The 21951-nt window shown below is 42.8% G+C and overlaps 1 protein-coding gene across 1 annotated transcript; it reads right to left on the reverse strand.

The window, feature by feature from the left end:
• Positions 1 to 4389: 4389 nt before the first annotated feature.
• On the reverse strand, positions 4390 to 17897 carry LOC106585723 (nucleolar protein 11-like). The gene is made up of 18 exons (XM_014172269.2): positions 17712 to 17897; positions 17157 to 17270; positions 16963 to 17019; positions 16563 to 16711; positions 14615 to 14672; positions 14301 to 14442; positions 13435 to 13635; positions 13072 to 13148; positions 12807 to 12930; positions 12374 to 12468; positions 12201 to 12266; positions 11874 to 12058; positions 7428 to 7553; positions 6791 to 7018; positions 6329 to 6407; positions 5940 to 6032; positions 5732 to 5839; positions 4390 to 5206 (listed from the first exon to the last, which is right to left on the reverse strand). The coding sequence occupies exons 1-18, from the start codon at positions 17856 to 17858 to the stop codon at positions 5093 to 5095; spliced, it is 2163 nt and encodes a 720-aa protein (XP_014027744.2). The 5' UTR covers positions 17859 to 17897; the 3' UTR covers positions 4390 to 5092.
• Between the last annotated feature and the right edge of the window lie 4054 nt (positions 17898 to 21951).

Raw genomic sequence — 21951 nt, forward strand, 5'->3', positions numbered from 1 at the left:
AATATTGATGTGGATATCTAAATGACATACACTACATGACCAAAAGTATGTGGACACCTTCTTTTCGAACATCTCATTCCAAAGCATGAGCATTAAAATTGAGTTTGTTCCCCCTTTGCTGCTATAGCAGCCTGGGAAGGCTTTCCACAAAGTTAGAACATTGCTGCGGTGACCTGCTTCCAATTCAGCCACAAGAGCATAAGTGAGGTTGGGCACTGATGTTGGACGATTAGGCCTGGCTCGCAGTCATCGTTCCAATTGATCCCAAAGGTGTTTGATGGGCTTGAGGTCAGGGTGCTGCGCAGGCCAGTCAAGTTCTTCCACACTGATCTCGACAAACCATTTCTGTATGGACCTTGTTCTGTGTACGGGGGCATTTTCGTGCTGAAACAGGAAAGGGCCTTCCCCAAACTATTGCCACAAAGTTGAAAGCACAGAATAGTCTAGAATGTCATTGCATTCATAGGCTGTTCTCTCTGCTACCGCACGGCAAGCGGTGCCGGAGTGCCAAGTCTAGGTCCAAAAGACTTCCCAACAGCTTCTAACCCCAAGCCATAAGACTCCTGAACAGCTAATCAAATGGCTTGTATGCTGCTGCTACTCTCTGTTTATTTTCTATTCATAGTCACTTTAACTCTGCCTACATGTACATATTACCTCAATTACCTTGACTAACCGGTGCCCCTGCACATTGACTCTGTACCGGTACCCCCTGTATACAACCTCGCTATTGTTATTTTACTGCTGCTCTTTAATTATTTGTTACTTTTATTTTTTACTTAACACTTTTTTTTCTTAAAACTGTATTGTTGGTTAAAGGCTTGTAAGTAAGCATTTCACTGTAAGGCTGTATTTGGCGCATGTGAAAAATATAATTAGATTTATTATGTAACGTTAAGATTTCCCGTCACTGGAACTAAGGGGCCTAGCCCGAAACCATGAAAAAGAGCCCCAGACCATGATTCCTCCTCCACCAAACTTTACAGTTGGAACTACGCATTGGGGCAGGAACCCCATTTCATGAAGCTCTCGAACAGTTCTTGTGCTGACGTTGCTTCCAGAGGCAGTTTGGAACTTGGTAGTCAGTGTTAAAACAGAGGACAGATGATTTTTACCCGCTTCAGCGGTCCTGTTCTATGAGGTTGTGGCCTACCACTTTGCGGCTAAGCCGCTGTTGTTCCTAGATGTCTCCACTTTACAATAACAGCACTTACAGTTAACCGGGGAAGCTCTATCAGGGCATAAATTTGACAAATTGACTTGTTTGAAAGGTGGCATCTTATGACTGTGCCACATTAAAAGTCACTGAGCTCTTCAGTAAGGTCATTCTACCGCCAATGGCGATTGCATGGCTGCGGCTCGATCCTATCCACCTGTCATCAGGGGCCCAACTTTCATTGGGGACGGTGGGACCCACATTCTAAAATTGTATTTTGTCCCCCACAGTTTTATCATTGGCATGTGATATATATATATTTATAAAATTATAAAATTTGTATATATATATACTGTTAAAAAAAAAAGGGAACACTAAAATAACAAGCATCCGCCAACTCCTGGACAGTCTGTGGTGCAACGTGGCGTTGGTGGATGGAGCGAGACATGATGTCCCAGATGTGCTCAATTGGATTCAGGTCTGGGGAACGAATCCATAGCATCAATGCCTTCCTCTTGCAGGAACTGCTGACACACTCCAGCCACATGAGGTCTAGCATTGTCTTGCATTAGGAGGAACCCAGGGCCAACCGCACCAGCATATGGTCTCACAAGGGGTCTGAGGATCTCATCTCGGTACCTAATGGCAGTCAGGCTACCTCTGGCGAGCACATGGAGGGCTGTGCGGTCCCCTAAAGAAATGCCACCCCACACCCAGGGGCGGAAATCCTGGGAAAAATATGATTTGTCCCCCCCAATATATCACTGAAACATAACTATGTCATTTAAATAATATTAATAATACGCAATGAAAGCAATTGTGCTGATTATAGACACTTAATAGCGCGTTTTTAAGTTTCAAAAGATTGCGAACCCCCCACCCTTTTCCTCACAATGGTTTGAGCCACAGGCAAGGTGGATCAACCTGAGGTTAATCCTGTCAATTGTGCACACACACTAGCTGAATATGCAGAGCTAGCGCACAAATATGAACTATTAAGCTAGCTAGTACCTATTCCATTTATGTGGCCTCGTCAAAGATGGAATCTTTGCTATCGTCAATTTATTCCGAGATCAGCATGCAGATGATGTTAGTTAGTGCTTCAAAGACCCTGTGATAAGGTTAGCGATAAACTGAAGTCCAAACTGAACAGAACTACATTCTCTTCTACCATTGTCTTAAATATATTTAATGGTCTCGTTGCAAAAGCTAAATTGTCGCAAGGGAACTTTTATTTATTTATTTTATTTAACCCGGGTAGAAAAGATTATAGCAAACACCACTGAAACTGAATTGGTGCTCGCTAGCTTTGCAAATTCAGCTATTGTTGGAAGCCAGCCAATATGAAACAAACTATTAAAATTACAAAAGGTTGCAGCATATGTTGTGTAAATGGTGAACTCATACAGCTGTCAACTCTTGTCATTTTAATCCGTTTAAAATTTGCTAGCTACCTTTTAGATCGAAGCCCAAATAGAATGATAAAAGATAAGATGATAGAAGCCCATCTCCTACTGTAAATAACCTACACACTGTGTGTGTGTGTGTAGCCAGCCAGCCAGGTAGAAAAATGGCAGAAAAATAAAAGACGGACATCAGAGTATTTTTCAGTACACCAAAACGCAAAGTAAGAACCCTAGTAGCCTAATATCTCAAAGACTAGTTGATAAAATGTTCATAAGAAAGAAATGAAATTCTAATGGAAATGTTTCACAATGATGTCATTAGGCAGAGCAGGCAACAGATGGCACACAGACAGCAGAGTTGGGGACAGATATGCAGGGACAGACTGGCAGAGACAGGGAGTCTCAGGTAAGTTTGTTGAGTCTTTGTTTGGCAACATTATGAAAGGTTCTCCATTTTTTTTACTTGTAAAATAGGAACATAATTGGAAAATGCCATGGATACCCCCACTCTTAATTTAAACTGGTGACTGAACTAAGATTTGTTAAAGGCAATGGTATTGCTGTTGTGAGCAGTTGTGTAGTTTTGGGTACCGGTAGTTAGGAGTACGGCAAACACCTTATTTATTTGGTTCCTCAATATACATTTACCATATTACAATGTAGGCTATGTGTTACAGCACTACTTTTGGTGTCCCCCTCAGGAATTGCTCTTGAGAAAATTTCATGTAATTGTCCCCCCCAAAGTTGATATCAGATTTTCGCCCCTGCCCACACCATGACTGACCCACCGCCAAACCGGTTATGCTGGAGGATGTTGCAGGCAGCAGAACATTCTCCACGGCGTCTCCAGACTCTGTCACGTCTGTCACGTGCTCAGTGTGAACCTGCTATCATCTGTGAAGAGCACAGGGCGCCAGTGGCGAATTTGCCAATCTTGGAGTTCTCTGGCAAATGCCAAACGTCCTGCACGGTGTTGGGCTGTAAGCACAACCCCCACCTGTGGACGTCGGGCCCTCATACCATCCTCATGGAGTCTGTTTCTGACCGTTTGAGCAGACACATGCACATTTGTGGCCTGCTGGAGGTCATTTTGCAGGGCTCTGGCAGTGCTCCTCCTGCTCCTCCTTGCACAAAGGCGGAGGTAGCGGTCCTGCTGCTGGGTTGTTGCCCTCCTACGACCTCCTCCACATCTCCTGATGTACTGGCCTGTCTCCTGGTAGCGCCTCCATGCTCTGGACACTACGCTGACAGACACAGCAAACCTTCTTGCCACAGCTCGCATTGATGTGCCATCCTGGATGAGCTGCACTACCTGAGCCACTTGTGTGGGTTGTAGACTCCGTCTCATGCTACCACTAGAGTGAAAACACCGCCAGCATTCAAAAGTGACCAAAACATCAGCCAGGAAGCATAGGAACTGAGAAGTGGTCTGTGGTTACCACCTGCAGAACCACTCCTTTATTGGGGGTGTCTTGCTAATTGCCTATAATTTCCACCTGTTGTCTATTCCATTTGCACAACAGCATGTGAAATTTATTGTCAATCAGTGTTGCTTCCTAAGTGGACAGTTTGATTTCACAGAAGTGTGATTGACTTGGAGTTACATTGTGTTGTTTAAGTGTTCCCTTTATTTTTTTGAGCAGTATATATTACCCCCCCCCCCCCCCACTTTTAAAATCTAACTTGCGCCCCTGCCTGTCAGCAACAGGTACGGCTGAAATAGCCAAATCCACTAATTTGAAGGGGTGTCCACAAAACTTTTGTATATGGTATCATGTCATCTTACCTTAGACATACATATAACCATTCATGATGGGACAAGGACAATTTTGTGCATTGGTTATTTTTAATACAAATACTGTCATATTAATTCAGAATTTACTTTGTTAGAATGCAACACAAATTGTATCTATAGAAAACATGCTATACTACAATGTGATTGGGAGATGTACAGTTATTCACAGTCCAAATAGCCTTCAGGAAATACAACATTTAACCACAAGATTGTCAACCATATGGAAGGTTGAGTCCCATTTCTAGACACGTCAGTATTTTGTATATTCCTATAAAAGGGGCAGTATGTTTCATAGGTTAAAAATATCTATACAATGTTGCAATATCATTGGACTATATCGTTTACATAATTCATATTAGCAAATATTTCTACTACACACACCCTCAGATTATACAGACAAATACAAATCACATGGCTATAGGGACCTAGGCCTCATCAATGGCACAGTTCAGAACTAGAGAATCATTTTCTCTACACATCTGGGAATCTACTAGACTGATCCCAGATCTGTTTGGGCGCTGCTCAGCCAACTCCTATGCTCACCGTTGAAAGCACAAGCAGATCTGGGACCAGTGTAGGCATCTACAGTAGGTAGGTATGATACAGCAGTTGAACCATGGACCTTTTGGTAGTGGACCAAATACAAAGTGGAACACAACGATGCAACTGACCGAGAGAAAATGGGGAGAGAAGGTCAACGGCAGAGTTTGATTAGAAATAATCTGTAAATATAGTCTAAAACAGCTCAATGACTTCTATGGAGTACTGGCTGATGTCCTTCGACAGCTTCATTTTGTGGAGCTCTTGAAGGCTGCTCTCGATCTTCCCCAGTTCAGAGAACAGTTTCACCTGGAATGGATAGATGGGGATAGACGTTAAACTAACCCTTACAACAAAGAACCATATACAGCATGTGCGTCAGCGAGATGAAGTAGATGCACCAAGTAAATAGCAGTAGTGTGTCAATTTCTGCAACAAATAAGAGCGTTGAAGCGTGTGGCTGAACTCCTGAGCTGGGTCGGTCCCGTAGCTAGCACGTTTTGTAACGGTGGAGCGAACCAGTGCACATGCGCAGATACTCTGTGTGTCAGCAAAGTCTTGCATCGTGCTCATCCTAATATCGTCGATCTCGTAGCAACGTCATAAAACGCATAAAACCTTTGTGAAGTTCTGACATAAAACGGCTAGCATTTATAATTGCAACACTTGCATTTCCAGTTTGAACCACTGAAGAGGTAAACATTCCTCCCTGGGTGCCTCAACGGGTTTCATTATCACGGAAATAAAAACAAACAAATGACACTAGTTGTTATCAAGGGAACCATTATGACAAAAATGCTCAAATATCATTTGGATCAAAGAGCAAGCATATACCTGGGACTTGACAAAGCTTTGGAGATTTGACAGCAATCCTTTGGCATCAGGAGTCATGACCAAGACTGTAAAATGAGCATCCAACAACAAGCACACCCAGTCAATGATCTAGAAAAGGAAATTCAGAATACACACATTAAGTTAATGCTATAAAATATAATTATATGCATTCACCTTTTGTATAACTTTAAAGCTTCCATGTACCAACCTGTGTCATCGTGGGCGATCTCAAACCTGGCGTTTGTGTGTACACGTCTTGGGAATATTTCAAATAGACAAACTGGAGGTACTGAAGAAAGAGCTAGAAGAGGAAAGGAAACAGAAGGATGCAACCATCAGTCTTTCAATGCATCCTCATAGCTAACTGCAATACATAAATTGGTAGTAAATAGAAAAAAAACACCATGGTATATTGCAGGATTACAGTCAATTCCAAATCAATTTCAGTCAATTCAGGAAGTAAACAAATATTCACATTTTACTGTTCTTCAATGAGAAAGACTGGAATTGGAATTTACTTCCCGAATCGACGAATGAAATGGAATTGATCCAACGATGGCATATTGTCAAGGAGATGAGACACAGGTATCTACTCACAATAACCTGCTGAGTATCGAGGTCCTTCAGGTGGGGGAGCAGGAAGTTGTCACTGTACGGCGTCTGCAGGACCTCATTACTATAGCAGCACAGTTAAGTTATAACACCTCCACACAGGTTTAAGAGTCATTTCTATGGACTGGTGCTGTATATTAGCGCAAGGTAAACATTATGGTGCATTGCAGCCGACTGTTGACAATGAAATGTGTAATTGTTATTTAATTTTACCTATCCCCATTAATGAACAATTCAACGAAACAACCAACTCAACAAACCTATAGTGAGAGGATACAGTAACAGCCTTGTGTTGGTTCAATCCCTCTGACTATTGATGATTCTGTGTGTCAATGTGCGTCTATCAAATACACTGTTCAATCAATAATGCCATAAGCAGATATTACTGTAGTCTTGCAATGGATTAGTGTTCAGTGAAATGATTGTCCAGACTATACAAAAGGATACAGTAGCACAGCCTTGTGTAGACCCACAGGACAGGCCTCTAGCTGCAGTGTGGCCTTCTTATCCTGGGGAGGTTTGGGCTGGTGGTTGGCGTCACAGCTGTCCTCCTCAAACAGAGGCGGGCTGAAGCCGTTCTGTTGGCCCCCCCGGGCCCCCGCCGCCACCAGGCCCTCCATGAAGGACACGCTGTCCGGCTCCAGACTGACCATCTCCACGTCGCCGTCTGGCACACTTGAGGGAGAGTGACACACGGCCGTTACAACAACAATCCTGATTTCAGGGTATTTATATGAGTTGACAAATTATTGTATTTACAGGAACAAGACTAGGAAGTACTGGAAATGGTTCAAACAAAACAAGTTCTAGAAATAAAGCACTTCAAAATAAGCATAATTTAAAAAGCAATACACAGCCACAAAAGAGACCGCTTGGTTCACAATGTGGTGGAAAAATTATGCATTGTACACAATGAATAGAAACTTCAACCATCAAAAGAGAGCACAACAATTAGGCCAACAATTACATAACCATGCTCCTGCACTGGTAGGAAACACTAGCCTGAGCTTCACCAGAACGCATCTTACTCACAACGTATAGGTTGTTTCAAAAGACGCCCCATACACTATCGAGTTAGACTGACCTGATGAAGGTTTTGAGGCAGGCACACGTGACCACCTCAGGGATGTCTGGGAAGAGCTGCAGGCAGAGCTGACACAGAAAGTAGTCCTTGTGCTCCAGGGCCAGCAGCAGGAGGTCGGGACACACGCTGCAGAAAGACACAGAACAGGTCAGAACCAAACCAAGGGACTCAACAAAAGACTGGAAAATACTACAAAAAGCTTCCTTTCCTAGTATTCTTTCCTTCATTGCTACTGATAGGTACCCACCCACCATAATGTCTTTATCTATGATTTCTTGCAGTGTTCGAGACCACCTAAAGCGAGACCGATTCAAGACCAAGCCTGGAGAGAAAAGTCCAAAACCGGATGAGGGGGGAGACTTTGTCAAGACTTAGACCAGGAGGGTGACAAGCGGTCCGAGTCAAGACCGAGCCACGAAAAAGTCAAATTCAAGACCATGATTGTAATTTCGTCAAATCATCAGTTCAAAATGTCCAGTATTTCTGTGTTCATATTTCAGAACACCATATGGATTCTTTATACATTCAGAAGTTACAAAATGCATGCTGAGGGAATAGAGCCACTCTACAAATTATTACTAACTCAAACACAGTGGGGAACAAAGGGCCTTTTACACCAAAGGATTTATAAAATAATTATAACAATAATTCTAATTACATTCTTTTCAGTGATGTTCTGATTTAATCTCTTCAGATTCTGTTGGAATGGAAAGGTTAACACTGAAGAGAAAGAAAAAAAAAGATCCAATCACGATTCTTTTTTGTGGTCTCCGGTGAGATAAATCTAGCTAAGACAAGCCATTGGCTAGGCAATCAAACTAGATAGAAGGCATCTGCCATTCAACTGTATTAGGGGCAACATTTTGGAGTGACAGTTTAATCAACCAACCAAATTTTGACTTGTAATAGGTGGGACCGTTTTTACAAAAAAAACGTATGGTAACGTCTGCCTTCTCAAAGGCCAACCGGCCACTGTACAATAAGGAGCAGAAGTTTTCCCACGGTCTAGCTAGCAATCTTTTATTGGAGACTAGTTGCAGAGGCTGCAGCAGGTGTTATCAAAGAAGATGTTGTTCCTAATTTGTTAGCTTCTCCCTTTTCAATAATAACTTTCTACAAGAAGTTAAGTTTGAAATGATCATCATCTGGTGAGTGGATTTATTTTTTATTTTTATTGCAGCTCGCTTGCTGTTAGCAATCTCTAAGAATATAACTAACATGTGAAACATTGTTACATTTAAACATTAGGTGGCAGGTTACTTTGTGTGCTAAACATTAAACGTTTATGCAACGGGGAGTAATAGTTGTGCATTAGCCTAACGGTTGTGTTTTTGTATTCTCATGATTAGGATCTACTGGCTTATTATATCCACGTTTATAGACTGCTTATCCTTTAACACCATGCTGTGTGTAAATAAGAAATAATTCTTAACCGACTTACCTAGCTAAATAAAAATGTGTGTGACTGCCGTCTTTCCATCTGCCCTATGTGGTGGTGTAATGGTAACCGGAGAATACTCACATTTTGCTACAACAACAAAAAAATCACAAGTGGCCTGCCCAGCGAAGGAAAGGTACCCTGTGTAAAAAATCCTGTTTGCTACGTTTTTAAAAAATGTTTTCCTATATATTTTTCAGTTTACCACTATAAATCACACCTTTTCTAATAGAAAAACAAAAACGTGATCTAGGATATTTTGTGGGGGTAAGGGATACTGAGGAGTATTTTTTGAATAATAATGTATTGTTTCTCAGCTCAATCTGATTGGATGGACCTGTGTCCACCCAGGCCCACACCACCCCTGATGCAAACAGGGCATGATGACTGAACTGCACATCACAAATAGCCTACTAACCAACACGTCAGACCAATACCTGGTTTGCATACACATTGTTGTTTTAGTTAGCATTTCCTGGTATTTATCATACTTTTAAACATCTTTCCTACCCCCTACCGGCTACTAATGTCATTCTTCTGAGCTGCTCCATGCCAAAACCAGTGGAGAACTGTGCACTCTTGTTCCCCGCAGATGATATTCCGCTGAAACCTGGCTATGGGTGTGGCGTGCATATTAATATATTTCACTTGATTTGCGAAATTCTAGGCTACTCTGTGCATGATTTCTCTATTGTACAACATAACTGATAAGTCGTACAGTGGGGGGAAAAAAGTATTTGATCCCCTGCTGATTTTGTACGTTTGCCCACTGACAAAAAGGATCAGTCTATAATTTTAATGGTAGGTTTATTTGAACCGTGAGAGACAGAATAACAACAAAAATATCCAGAAAAACGCATGTCAAAAATGTTATAAATTGATTTGCATTTTAATGAGGGAAATAAGTATTTGACCCCCTCTCAATCAGAAAGATTTCTTTCTCCCAGGTGTCTTTTATACAGGTAACGAGCTGAGATTAGGAGCACACTCGTAAAGGGAGTGCTCCTAATCTCAGCTTGTTACCTGTATAAAAGACACCTGTCCACAGAAGCAATCAATCAATCAGATTCCAAACTCTCCACCATGGCCAAGACCAAAGAGCTCTCCAAGGATGTCAGAGACAGGATTGTAGACCTACACAAGGCTGGAATGGGCTACAAGACCATCGCCAAGTAGCTTGGTGAGAAGGTGACAACAGTTGGTGCGATTATTCGCAAATGGAAGAAACACAAAAGAACTGTCAATCTCTCTCGGCCTGGGGCTCCATGCAAGATCTCACCTCGTGGAGTTGCAATGATCATGAGAACGGTGAGGAATCAGCCCAGAACTACACAGGAGGATCTTGTCAATGATCTCAAGGCAGCTGGGACCATAGTCACCAAGAAAACAATTGGTAACACACTGCGCCGTGAAGGACTGAAATCCTGCAGCGCCCGCAAGGTCCCCCTGCTCAAGAAAGCACACATACATGCCCGTCTGAAGTTTGCCAATGAACATCTGAATGATTCAGAGGACAACTGGTGAAAGTGTTGTGGTTAGATGAGACCAAAATGGAGCTCTTTGGCATCAACTCAACTCGCAGTGTTTGGAGGAGGAGGAATGCTGCCTATGACCCCAAGAACACCATCTCCACCGTCAAACATGGAGGTGGAAACATTATGCTTTGGGGGTGTTTTTCTGCTAAGGGGACAGGACAACTTCACCGCATCAAAGGGACGATGGACGGGGCCATGAACCGTCAAATCTTGGGTGAGAACCTCCTTTCCTCAGCCAGGGCATTGAAAATGGGTCGGGATGGGTATTCCAGCATGACAATGACCCAAAACACACAGCCAAGGCAACAAAGGAGTGGCTCAAGAAGAAGCACATTAAGGTCCTGGAGTGGCCTAGCCAGTCTCCAGACCTTAATCCCATAGAAAATCTGTGGAGGGAGCTGAAGGTTCGAGTTGCCAAACGTCAGGTTCGAGTTGCCAAAGATCTGCAAAGAGGAGTGGGACAAAATCCCTCCTGAGATGTGTGCAAACCTGGTGGCCAACTACAAGAAACGTCTGACCTCTGTGATTGCCAACAAGGGTTTTGCCACCAAGTACTAAGTCATGTTTTGCAGAGGGGTCAAATACTTATTTCCCTCATTAAAATGCAAATCAATTTATAACATCTTTGACATGCGTTTTTCTGGATTTTTTTGTTGTTATTCTGTCTCTCACTGTTCAAATAAACCTACCATTAAAATTATAGACTGATCATTTCTTTGTAAATGGGCAAACGTACAAAATCAGCAGGGGATCAAATACTTCCCCCCCCACTGTATGTACATCCACTACACTACTTTGCATCAGTGGGGATTAAGGGAGTACACGCAACGGCCATAAAAATAAAATTGGAAAAAAAAGTGCTTATATGGCATATAGCCTCCACTACACCACTGGCCCTTTTAAAAGAGCACACACTCCTACATGTGTGCTGGTATTACAGTTGTTTACCTTTCAGCATCATTAACCTGTTCTCTCACACTGGAGGCCTATAGGTTCACCACCGTCACACACTGGAGGCCTATAGGTTCACCACTGCGCAAACAGGTCTATAATAGATATAAAGACTTCAGGTATTCATGTTTCCAGAAAGGAGTGTATATATTTGGCCTGGTGAAGCAGTTCTATGTGCTTACTGGATAGAAGCTGATAATTCTGAGTTTTTTACTCCGCTGGTCTCAGGAAGAAATTATGAGGCTCACTGTCCGAGACCGAGTCAAGACCGAGTGCAAATGTATCCGACAAAGACGCACTCAAAATGTGGTCTCGAGACCGGTCTCACGTACTTGAACACTGATGTCTTGCTAGATCGGTGAGGATGGAGGCAAGACACACACCCCAACTTGCATAACAAGTGGATGGCACCAACACTACTACCACGCACCCAATATAGCCCATCATTCTGATAACCTCCCTGTCCAAAGGACCAATACCCCCGTGCCGTAGGAGGTCCAGTCAACCCAATGCCACCCTCACCTGTGGCAAAGGCACTGTGTTTGCACCAGCTGTGCCAGGGCCACGGGAGTGTAGAAGGCTGTCTCGGCCTGGCTTCGGGCCACCAGGTGGCAGGCCAGCTGGCCCACCGAGAGCTGCAGGTCCTGGGCATCGCCTCTGGAGACCAGGGCCTCCACCTCCCTCTGGACCTCATCCACTGGACCAGTCTGGAGGGGTTGAGGATTGACCACAGTCAACACCTAACTTAACATTTCCTTGAGAACAATTACATTCACTCAACATAGAACATCAATACCTGTTTGAGACTATCAAAACAGAAGAGCAAAATGAATAGTTGATCTAAAATACCTTGACAAGCTCCAGTACTTGGTCCACTGTGAGGGCTTGTGCTGATTGGCTCTTCCGACTCAGCTTCTGTACAAGGGAGGACCAATCAGAACAGGTGAAATTAACATTAATCCATTCCGGTGGAAAAGTACTAGGGTTAGGGTCAATCAATTCTGGAAGTCAGGTTAACTTACACTCTTCCTGGTCTCTACTATTTTGGTGGGCCCCTGTGTCTGATCCCCATGGAGTAGGGTGTTCCAAGAGGGCACAGCCACCGACGATTTGGACACTACAAAGCCGCAAATGAAATAAAATCCAACTCACTAAACTGTTTGTTTAAGATGACATTTCAAGGGATGCTCTTCAGATGCAATTTCAAAACAGTCATTTACAGATTCAGTACATTAGATAGGTGAGGGAAACATATGCAATGACGTGTAAACAGGAGTGATATAGCTTCATCTGAAATGGCTTCCTATTCACTACTTTTGACCAGGGACACTAGGACTTGTATTAAAAGCAGTGCACTGTATAGGGAATAGGGTGCCATTTTAGATTCAACCAGGCACTGTCAAGGACGACTAACGCCACTCGGGTGACTGTTTCACTGAGGAAGTGCCTTGTTACCTGCGATCCCGGGGTGTCGTAGTTTCCCCAGGGCCGAGGCCAGAGAAGACTTCTGACACTGGTAGGGAATGACGGAGAGGGCCTTGCCATGAGGGACAAACAGCTTTCCCAAATAACACCAGACCTGAGGGGAAATGAAGGAATGATCATTGATATAAATAGGGGTGAAGCGGGTCTTTAGTACAAGATACAAGTATAGAGTAATTTGGTTGAAGATTGTGAGGCAAAAAAAAAAAATGAAACGCCAAATTCCGAGTATTCCTACCTGTCCATGGATTCTTCCCGCCAACTCCTTACCAGCCTGAAGAGTCTGGAAATTAGTATTCCAGATGCAGAGGAAATCTGAAATTGAACAAAATAATAATAAAAAGGATTGGATGTCAGCAACGTGGTGAAAGCTCCCGAGCAAACAAGGGGAAGATGTCACCATGTTGTTTACACGCGTCAAATCAGAACTTTGAAAAGTACGTATCTAGGGGTTGATGTTGGATTGGGTGAATGTGCGTGAGAATCATAATTCAATCAATTCATGAAGTAAACTACAACTCCAATTTCCCGCATGAGGAAAACTGACATTTCTGTTTAGCTCCTGAATTGACATGGCATTGATCCCAAACCTGATATTTACCTTTGCCAGTCCTGGCGGAGGGATGGGGCACCCCCACCACAGCCACATGAGCTTCGTCCAGGGCCACTGCCGAGGCAGCGCCCAGCTCTCCCTCCCCCACGGGCAGCCTCAGGCGCAGGCTACGAGGCAGGGTCTGCACCCCCTCCAGCCCCACATACCCCCGCGCCGCCACCACACTCTGGTACACACAGCCGTTAGGGTCTGGAAAAAAGAGAGCGAGAAAGACAGATGCAAGTCAGGTCAATCATAGCCTTGTGTCACCAGTACATCACTGAGAGCGCAAGTTTCTCATAAAAAAACGAAATGCTATCATGAGGCTGTAGCTATGATGACCGACAACCGCATTTCATTGTATGTAATGTGCTTCATTGTTATCGAATGCAGTACCATTTCAACAGTATTCTAGTTATCTGGGGGGGGGGGTGAAATCAGCATTAAAGCTGTAATATGTAATTTTTTGGGCTACCCGATCAAATTCACATAGAAATGAGAGTTATAGATCTGTCACGTTTTTGAAACCAAGTCCAAGTGGTACATCTGTTCTATGTGCGCTTATTTCTATGCTTTCTGTTCTTAAGTTCAGTTTTCCCGTCTTTTACTTTCGGTTTAGTACACCAGTTTCAAACAGTTGAAGATACAATATTTTTGGTTACTGAAAAGATATTTCACAGCATTTGAGATGGTACATTGATTCTCTACACATCGCTTGTTTTGTCACAAACTGAAAATGGGCTAACTATTAGAATTTTTTACCAGGAAATGCCGGAACGATTTCTGCAGAATCCACCTTAAAAAAGCTGAATGAACATTACTACTTGAACATTTCTAACACATTACTTTGGCAGGGAGGTGACGGCCGTACTCACACAGGTAGAGCAGGTTGAGATGTTTGTCCCGGAGAGAGGCAGAGAAACTCAATGGGGGAGCTCCAGAGTCTTCTCTCTCCAGCCTATACTTCTGTAGGGTGTTGGGGTTGAGCCTCTGCACATAAAGGCAGCGCTCCCCTTTCTGTGACGGACAACAGGGAAGCCACGTTAAACACGACATTGTGGCATAGAATTCAGACTTGCACAAAATATAGCTTGTTGCAGATGGCGCTGTGTTTATGCCTGCACGTGGCAGGTCATTGAGTACACGGCTATTCAGCGTACTGGTGTACCGCGAGGAAAGGATATTCTACCTGCTCTGTCGTGAAGAGGACAAAGTGTTGGTTCTCAGCCACGATGTTGGTGCTCCACCTAGGGGGTAACATGAGGACATTGTCAACTGTGCGCCTCACACAAAAAACGATTGTTTACTCAAATGAGCCAAGTATTGACAGCAATGTGGACAGAATTACCATAGTCGCTGACTCACTGTAATTTAATATGGTTGCAAGTTGAAAAAAAAACAATATACAGTTGAAGTCGGAAGTTTACATACACCTTAGCCAAATACATTTAAACTCAGTTGTTCACAATCCCTGACATTTAAATCCTAGTAAAAATTCCCTGTCAGGGTCAGTTAGGATCACCACTTTATTTTAAGAATGTGAAATGTCAGAATAATAGTAGAGAGAATTATTTATTTCAGCTTTTATTTCTTTCATCACATTCCCAGTGGGTGAGAAGTATACATACACCCAATTAGTATTTGGTAGCATTGCCTTTAAATTGTTTAACTTGGGTCAAATGTGTCGGGTAGCCTTCCACAAGCTTCCCACACTAAGTTGGGTGAATTTTGGCCCATTCCTCCTGACAGAGCTGGTGTAACTGAGTCAGGTTTGTAGGCCTCCTTGCTCGCACACGCTTTTTCAGTCCAGCCCACAAATTTTCTATGGGATTGAGGTCAGGGCTTTGTGATGGCTACTCCAATACCTTGACTTTGTTGTCCTGAAGCCATTTGGCCACAACTTTGGAAGTATGCTTGTGGTCATTGTCCATTTGGAAGACCAATTTGTGGCCAAGCTTTAACTTCCTGACTGATGTCTTGAGACGTTGCTTCAATATATCCATATCATTTTCCTCCCTCATGATGCCATCTGTTTTGTGAAGTACACCAGTCCCTCCTGCAGCAAAGCACCCACACAACATGATGCTGCCACCCCCATGCTTCACGGTTGGGATGGTGTTCTTTGGCTTGCAAGCCTCCCCTTTTTTCCTCCAAACATAACGGTCATTATGGCCAAACAGTTATATTTTTGTTTCATCAGACCAGAAGACATTTCTCCAAGAAGTACAATCTTTGTCCCCATGTGCAGCTGCAAACCGTAGTCTGGCTTTTTTATGGCGGTTTTGGAGAAGTGGCTTCTACCTTGCTGAGCGGCCTTTCAGGTTATGCCGATATAGGACTCGTTTTACTGTGGATATAGATACTTTTGTATCCGTTTCCTCCAGCATCTTCACAAGGTCCTTTGCTGTTGTTCTGGGATTGATTTGCACCATCTATAAGAGACAGAACGCGTCTCCTTCCTGAGCGGTATGACAGCTGTGTGGTCCCATGGTGTTTATACTTGTGTACTATTGTTTGTACAGATGAACGTGGTACCTTCAGGCATTTGGAAATTGCTCCCAAGAATGAACCAGACTTATGGAGGTCTACACATTTTTTTCTGAGTTCTTGGCTGATTTCTTTTGATTTTCCCATTATGTCAAGCAAAGAGGCACTGAGTTTGAAGGTAGGCCTTGAAATACATCCACAGGTACACCTCCAATTGACTCAAATGATGTCAATTAGTCTATCAGAAGCTTCTAAAGCCATGAGAACATTTTCTGGAATTTTCCAAGCTGTGTAAAAAGGCACAGTCAACTTAGTGTATGTAAACGTCTGACCCACTGGAATTGTGATACAGTGAATTAGGTCAAATAATGTCTGTAAATAATTGTTGGAAAAATTACTTGTGTCATGCACAAAGTAGATGCCCTAACCGACTTGCCAAACTATAGTTTGTTAACATGAAATTTGTGGAGTGGGTGAAAAATTAGTTTTAATGACTCCAACCTAAGTGTATGTAAACTTCTGACTTCAACTGTATATATTTTTACATCGATGGCTCCGAAACAGAATACGCAAACCTATAGTGGTGGGACTAAAGCCAACCAAACCGAAGGTTACGGATCGCTAAACCAGACTAGTGTCCATTGTCTGACCTTATGACCTCCTCCTCTGACAGGACATCCTCTATGGGCTGTTGGGGGGCGGAGAGGAGGGAGTCCAGGAGTCTGACTGCCCCTCTCTGGAACAGCACCACAGGTTCTTCCCCTGGGGCAGAGTGGACCCTCCATACATCAGCAGATACCTAACAGACATGCAGACACAGAGCTAGTTAAGACCGATAACTGCAAGACATCAAGAAATGACCTTAAAGCCAGAGGAAAGCCTGAGATAAAAAGAAACGTATGGCATAATTTGATTCAATTATGGTACAATGACCTCTCACTGGCACAGTTCATGTTACTGTGCAATTTGCAGAGTATGTCACCATATTGACAAAGTCAAAGCAGAGGAGGTTGAAATGGTATGCGTGTGTGAGAGGAAGCTCATACTTACAGTTGCTTTAAATGCTTTGTCTAAATTGAGGTCTTCATCTTTCCAAACTCTGATGACCTAGTGAGTAAACATTCATTGACCATGAACAAAAGGAAGACAACCACTATATTTAAAGAATCAAGTCCAATCGTCAAGTCCAGATGTTTTAAATGTGTTCAGTTTCTATGTTTGTGGAAAGTGTCCACAAGTGTTACCTTGTTGTCAGAGACCACTACATACTCCTTGGTCTGAAAGTTGAACACTGCAGGACAAGTCAACAACTGTCCCTGTTTCACCGTCCAGCTACCCAGAGGCTTCTGGTCTGAAACCTGTCAACACAGCACCTCATAAGAAAACAACACATGCATTTTTCAACACAAACACAACCTTTGTCATATTATTCCGGTAGGTTACGTTCATATTCAAATACAAGACTAGTGTGACTACCTTTTTGACAGTGGCACGACGTCAGTTAACCAAACAAACCCACGCCAAGCAGCTACCTAGCAGTACTGTTCCCATTGAAAGAACAGTACGTGTGCTAACGTCCACCTATGTGCATGTCGATTGATTCAAGTAAACCGTCTGAATACGCAGATTTGTTGCTAGATAGTTGATGAACACCATTGCAATACTGGTAAGAGGGAGCAATTGTTATATGTAGCTAGCTATATTTTTAAACGCGTCGGATCCCCCCACTGCAATGGACACGAATGTGCCATCAGTTGAGCTGGTTGAACAGTTCAGCCACTTATATTGGTCAATATTACCTTGTATAAAGTGACAGATCTCGTGGAATCGGTGACGATGGCATGGTCACTGTCTCCATCCAGTTCAATTCCCTGGATTTCCGAATCTGAAGCATTTTGAGTTTGTACGAGTCCGCACAACGTGAATCCCTCATACAGCGCGGCCATGCTGGATGAAGAAAATGAAACGTGCAAACCTCGCGAGACTGACGCACGTCTACCATAGAGTATTTGGTTTAAAGATGGAAAACTGCAGTAAGATCAGACAGCGCGCCCCTGTGACTAGGTTATGGTATTTCATATTGAGTTGTGGTAATGTGTGGTGTCTGTAGCAGTCAGTGCCCCTGTGGGTATATATTCAATATACACTATATATACAAAAGTATGTGGACACCCCTTCAAATTAACGGATTCGTCTATTTCAGCCACATGTATAAAATCGAGAACACAGCCATGCAATCATAGACAAACATTGGCAGTAGAATGGCCTTACTGAAGAGCTCAGTGACTTTCAATGTGGCACTGTCATTGGATTCCACCTTTCCAACAAGTCAGTTCATAACATTTCCGCCATTCTAGAGCTGCCCCGGTCAACTGTAAGTGCTATTATTGTGAAGTGGAAATGTCTAGGAGCAACAACGGCTCAGCCGCGAAGTGGTAGACCACACAAGCTCACAGAACGGGACAGCAGAGTGACGAAGCACTTAGCGCATAAAAATTGTCTGTCCTTGTTTGCAACACTCACGACTGAGTACCGGAGCGCCAAGTCTAGGTCCAAGAGGCTTCGAAACAGCTTCTACACCCAAGCCATAAGACTCAGGAACACCTAATCAAATGGCCCCCCCTCCCTCTTTTACACCGCTGCTACTCTCTGTTGTTATCACCTATGCAAAGTCACTTTCATAACTCTACCTACATGTACATATTACCTCAACTAAACAGTGCCCCCGCACATTGACTCTGTACCGGTACCCCCCTGTATATAGTCTCGCTATTGTTATTTTACTGCTGCCCTTTAATTACTTTTTTAAAAACTGCATTGTTGGTTATGGGCTCATAAGTAAGCATTTCACTGTAAGGTCTACACCTGTTGAATTCGGCACATGTGACTAATAAAACTTGATTTTATTTTCAAATTTCCTCTGGAAGCAATGTCAGCACAAGAACTGTTCATCAGAAACTTCATTAAACGGGTTTCCATGGCAGAGCAACCACACACAAGCCTAAGATTACCATGCGCAATGCCAAGCGTCGGCTGGAGTGGTGTAAAGCTCGCCGTCATTGGACTCTGGAGCAGCGGAAACCTGTCTCTGGAGTGATGAATCACGCTTCACCATCTGGCAGTCCGACAGACAAATCTGGGTTTGGTGGATGCCAGGAAAACGCTACCTGCCCCAATGCACAGTGCCAACTGTAAAGTTTGGTGGAGGAGGAATAATGGTCTGGGGCTGTTTTCATGGTTCGGGCTAGGCCCCTTAGTTCCAGTGAAGGGAAATCTTAATGCTACAGCATACAATGACATTCTAGACAATTCTGTGCTTCCAAATTTGTGGCAACAATTTGGGGAAGGCCCTTTCCTGTTTCAGCCTGACAATGCCCCTGTACACAAAGTGAGGTCCATACAGAAATAGTTTGTCGAGACCGGTGTGGAAGAACTTGACTGGCCTGCACAGAGCCCTGACCTCAACCTCATATAACACCTTTGGGCTCAATTGGAATGCCGACTGCGAGCCAGGCCTAGTCACCCAACATCAGTGCTCGACCTGACTAATGCGCTTGTGGCTGAATGGAAGCAAGTCCCCACAGCAATGTTCCAACATCTATTGGAAAGCCTTCCCAGAAGAGTGGAGGCTGTTATAGCAGCAAAGGGGGGGACAAACTCCATATTAATGCCCAAGATTTTGGAATGAGATGTTCAACGAGCAGGTGTCCACATACTTTTGGTCTTGAAATGTATATATCAAAATGTTCATTCCCCTTGCTCTTTATCTTTCACTCTCTCACACACAAACCCCCATGCAATCACCCGCCAACCCTGCGTGCTGCACACACACACACACACACACACACACCTGACAACCGACAATGGCAAAGTGTAGTAGCAAGTAAACTTTATTTACTACAAGAATTAAGAAAAAAGTGAAACAATAATTACAACGGAGAACCAAATATACTTCAAGGAGGGCAGTAAAAATATAACAATTATAAATCAGTGGAAGAACCCAGAGCGACTTCCAGTAGCCGAACAAGGATGGCACTTCAGATAGGGAGAGAGTAGCTCTGGTCCAGGGTGTTAGTGTGGATTGCTAACGCTTGTCCTGCTCAGGAGGCTCAGTGTCAGGAAGCAGCAGTGACAACCTGGACCAGAGCTAGGGAGACAGCGCGACAGCCTAGCAAGCCGCATCAGGAGGGACACAACGAAAGCTTGGTCCTTTCCTTAGAATGAACAGATGCCATTTGAAATACAGCAAACCACAAAATCAAACTACAGCAGTTGTGAAAATTATAACAGAAAACCAACCTCCGAGTCAAGATGCATTGTATAAATTCAAAAAGTAAACACAGTCACCCCGATAAAAAGAAAAAAAATATTGATTCAAATATTGTTTTTATAGATAATGTGTCATTACGTCAAAGAGCTGTAGGATCACCAAAAGCAACCTTAACGTTGATGATGCACACTACAATGGGGAGGTTGCAAATTCAAAGTAAATCTTTTCACAGTGAGCACAATATGTTGAAAAATATGTATTTTCAATGTCCTTTCAACCAAAAAGGACATTTTTTAAATGTATTTTGCTCATAGGGTTGTAATGTACAGCATGTAGCTACAATGGTCTTTTCTCCTGTGGATTTTTCAACAGCTTGATAAAGAATACTAACAATGGGACATTGCACCTTAAAATGTTATAGATTCAAACCAGACTTTTGTACTCTCAAAACGAATGCAAAATGACAAGTACATTATCAAGAGTTGGTTATTTTTCCAGAGTGAAGGTCTAGGTTTTATAAATAGTAAACTCTTCCATTTTCTGTTCCATGCTCCACATACGTTCCATGCTCCACATACGCTCCATGCTCCACATACGCTCCACATACGCTCCATGCTCCACATACGCTCCATGCTCCACATACGCTCCATGCTCCACATACGCTCCATGCTCCACATACGCTCCATGCTCCACATAATCTCACTCAAAAAGTCTCTGTGGAGCATGCAACTGAAAATGAAAGAGTTCACTATTTAAAAAACCTAGACCTTAACTCTGAAAATAATAATATACTTCTCATTTTGCATTGGTTTTGATATAGGCATTAGCTTACTGGCACTCAAACATATCCCTGGATCTTTTTTTATTCCTGATAGTCAATATCATTTAACACATGTATCCCACAGGAAATTTAACAGCAAAGACAAGTAGTTTAGAATGATAGTGAGCGTCTTGTGTAAAGAGGAGACATTTTGGGCTTAGACACTGTAGAGTGGTCTATATCTGACCAACAAGTAGGCTTGTATAACTTTGGTCCAACAAAACCCTAAAACAGAGATATAACAGTCAGTATATTTGTTAACGGCTAATTTCATTCTCTCATCACAAAATGCGAATGCCCACATATGTAATGTAATGTGACGTCTTTAGGACAAAACAATGGTCAACAGGTACTACAAACTACAGCTATTTCTCTCTATATCTTGAACATTTTGATGAAAATAACTAACATGAAGCTGTATTTCAAATCAATGTTTTGAAATTGCAATAAATTGAATAGTAGGCTTAAAAGGACAAATCCGTCATTTTTCAAACTCATACTCATTATCTCCAGCACCATACCGGTGTCTAGATATGTGAAAAAGGCATGTTTCTATGATCTGTGGTTGCAAAGATAAGAAGAAAGGTCCTAAAAAAAAATGCTTCTCTGTGACATCACAAGGTAGGATTAAAAGTAAGAAAAACTGATTTTCCAAACCTGCAACTAGTTTCTAGCCAGAGGGAGGATATTTTCTTGCTGCACGTCACCGCGAATGTCAGTGTTTGAAAATCATAGTTTTTAAAATGGTTGACGTCATCGGGTAGAACTTTGTAACTTTATATATTTTTCTACAAAACGTAGAAATGCACCATTTTCACGTGTTGACACTGGTACTGTGCTGGAGATAACAAAAATGAGGTTGAAAAGTGGTGGAATTTCCCTTTAACATTACAATAAATTGGGATGTTTTTTCTTTATTGAAATGTTTTGGATTTTGTATACAGACGAG

Source organism: Salmo salar, chromosome ssa02, assembly GCF_905237065.1.
Source record: "Salmo salar chromosome ssa02, Ssal_v3.1, whole genome shotgun sequence".
NCBI classification, from domain to species: Eukaryota; Metazoa; Chordata; class Actinopteri; order Salmoniformes; family Salmonidae; genus Salmo; species Salmo salar.

What these genes read in the sequence shown, in the direction of transcription:
- LOC106585723 (XM_014172269.2), bottom strand. Translation starts at nt 17,858, where the DNA reads ATGGCCGCGCTGTATGAGGGATTCACGTTGTGCGGACTCGTACAAACT. An exon ending in CTACACAAGGCTGTGCTACT is followed by an intron (nt 6,408 to 6,790) that starts GTATCCTTTTGT and finishes GTGCTGCTATAG; the next exon opens with TAATGAGGTCCTGCAGACGC. An exon ending in GATCGCCCACGATGACACAG is followed by an intron (nt 5,840 to 5,939) that starts GTTGGTACATGG and finishes TTCCTTTTCTAG; the next exon opens with ATCATTGACTGGGTGTGCTT.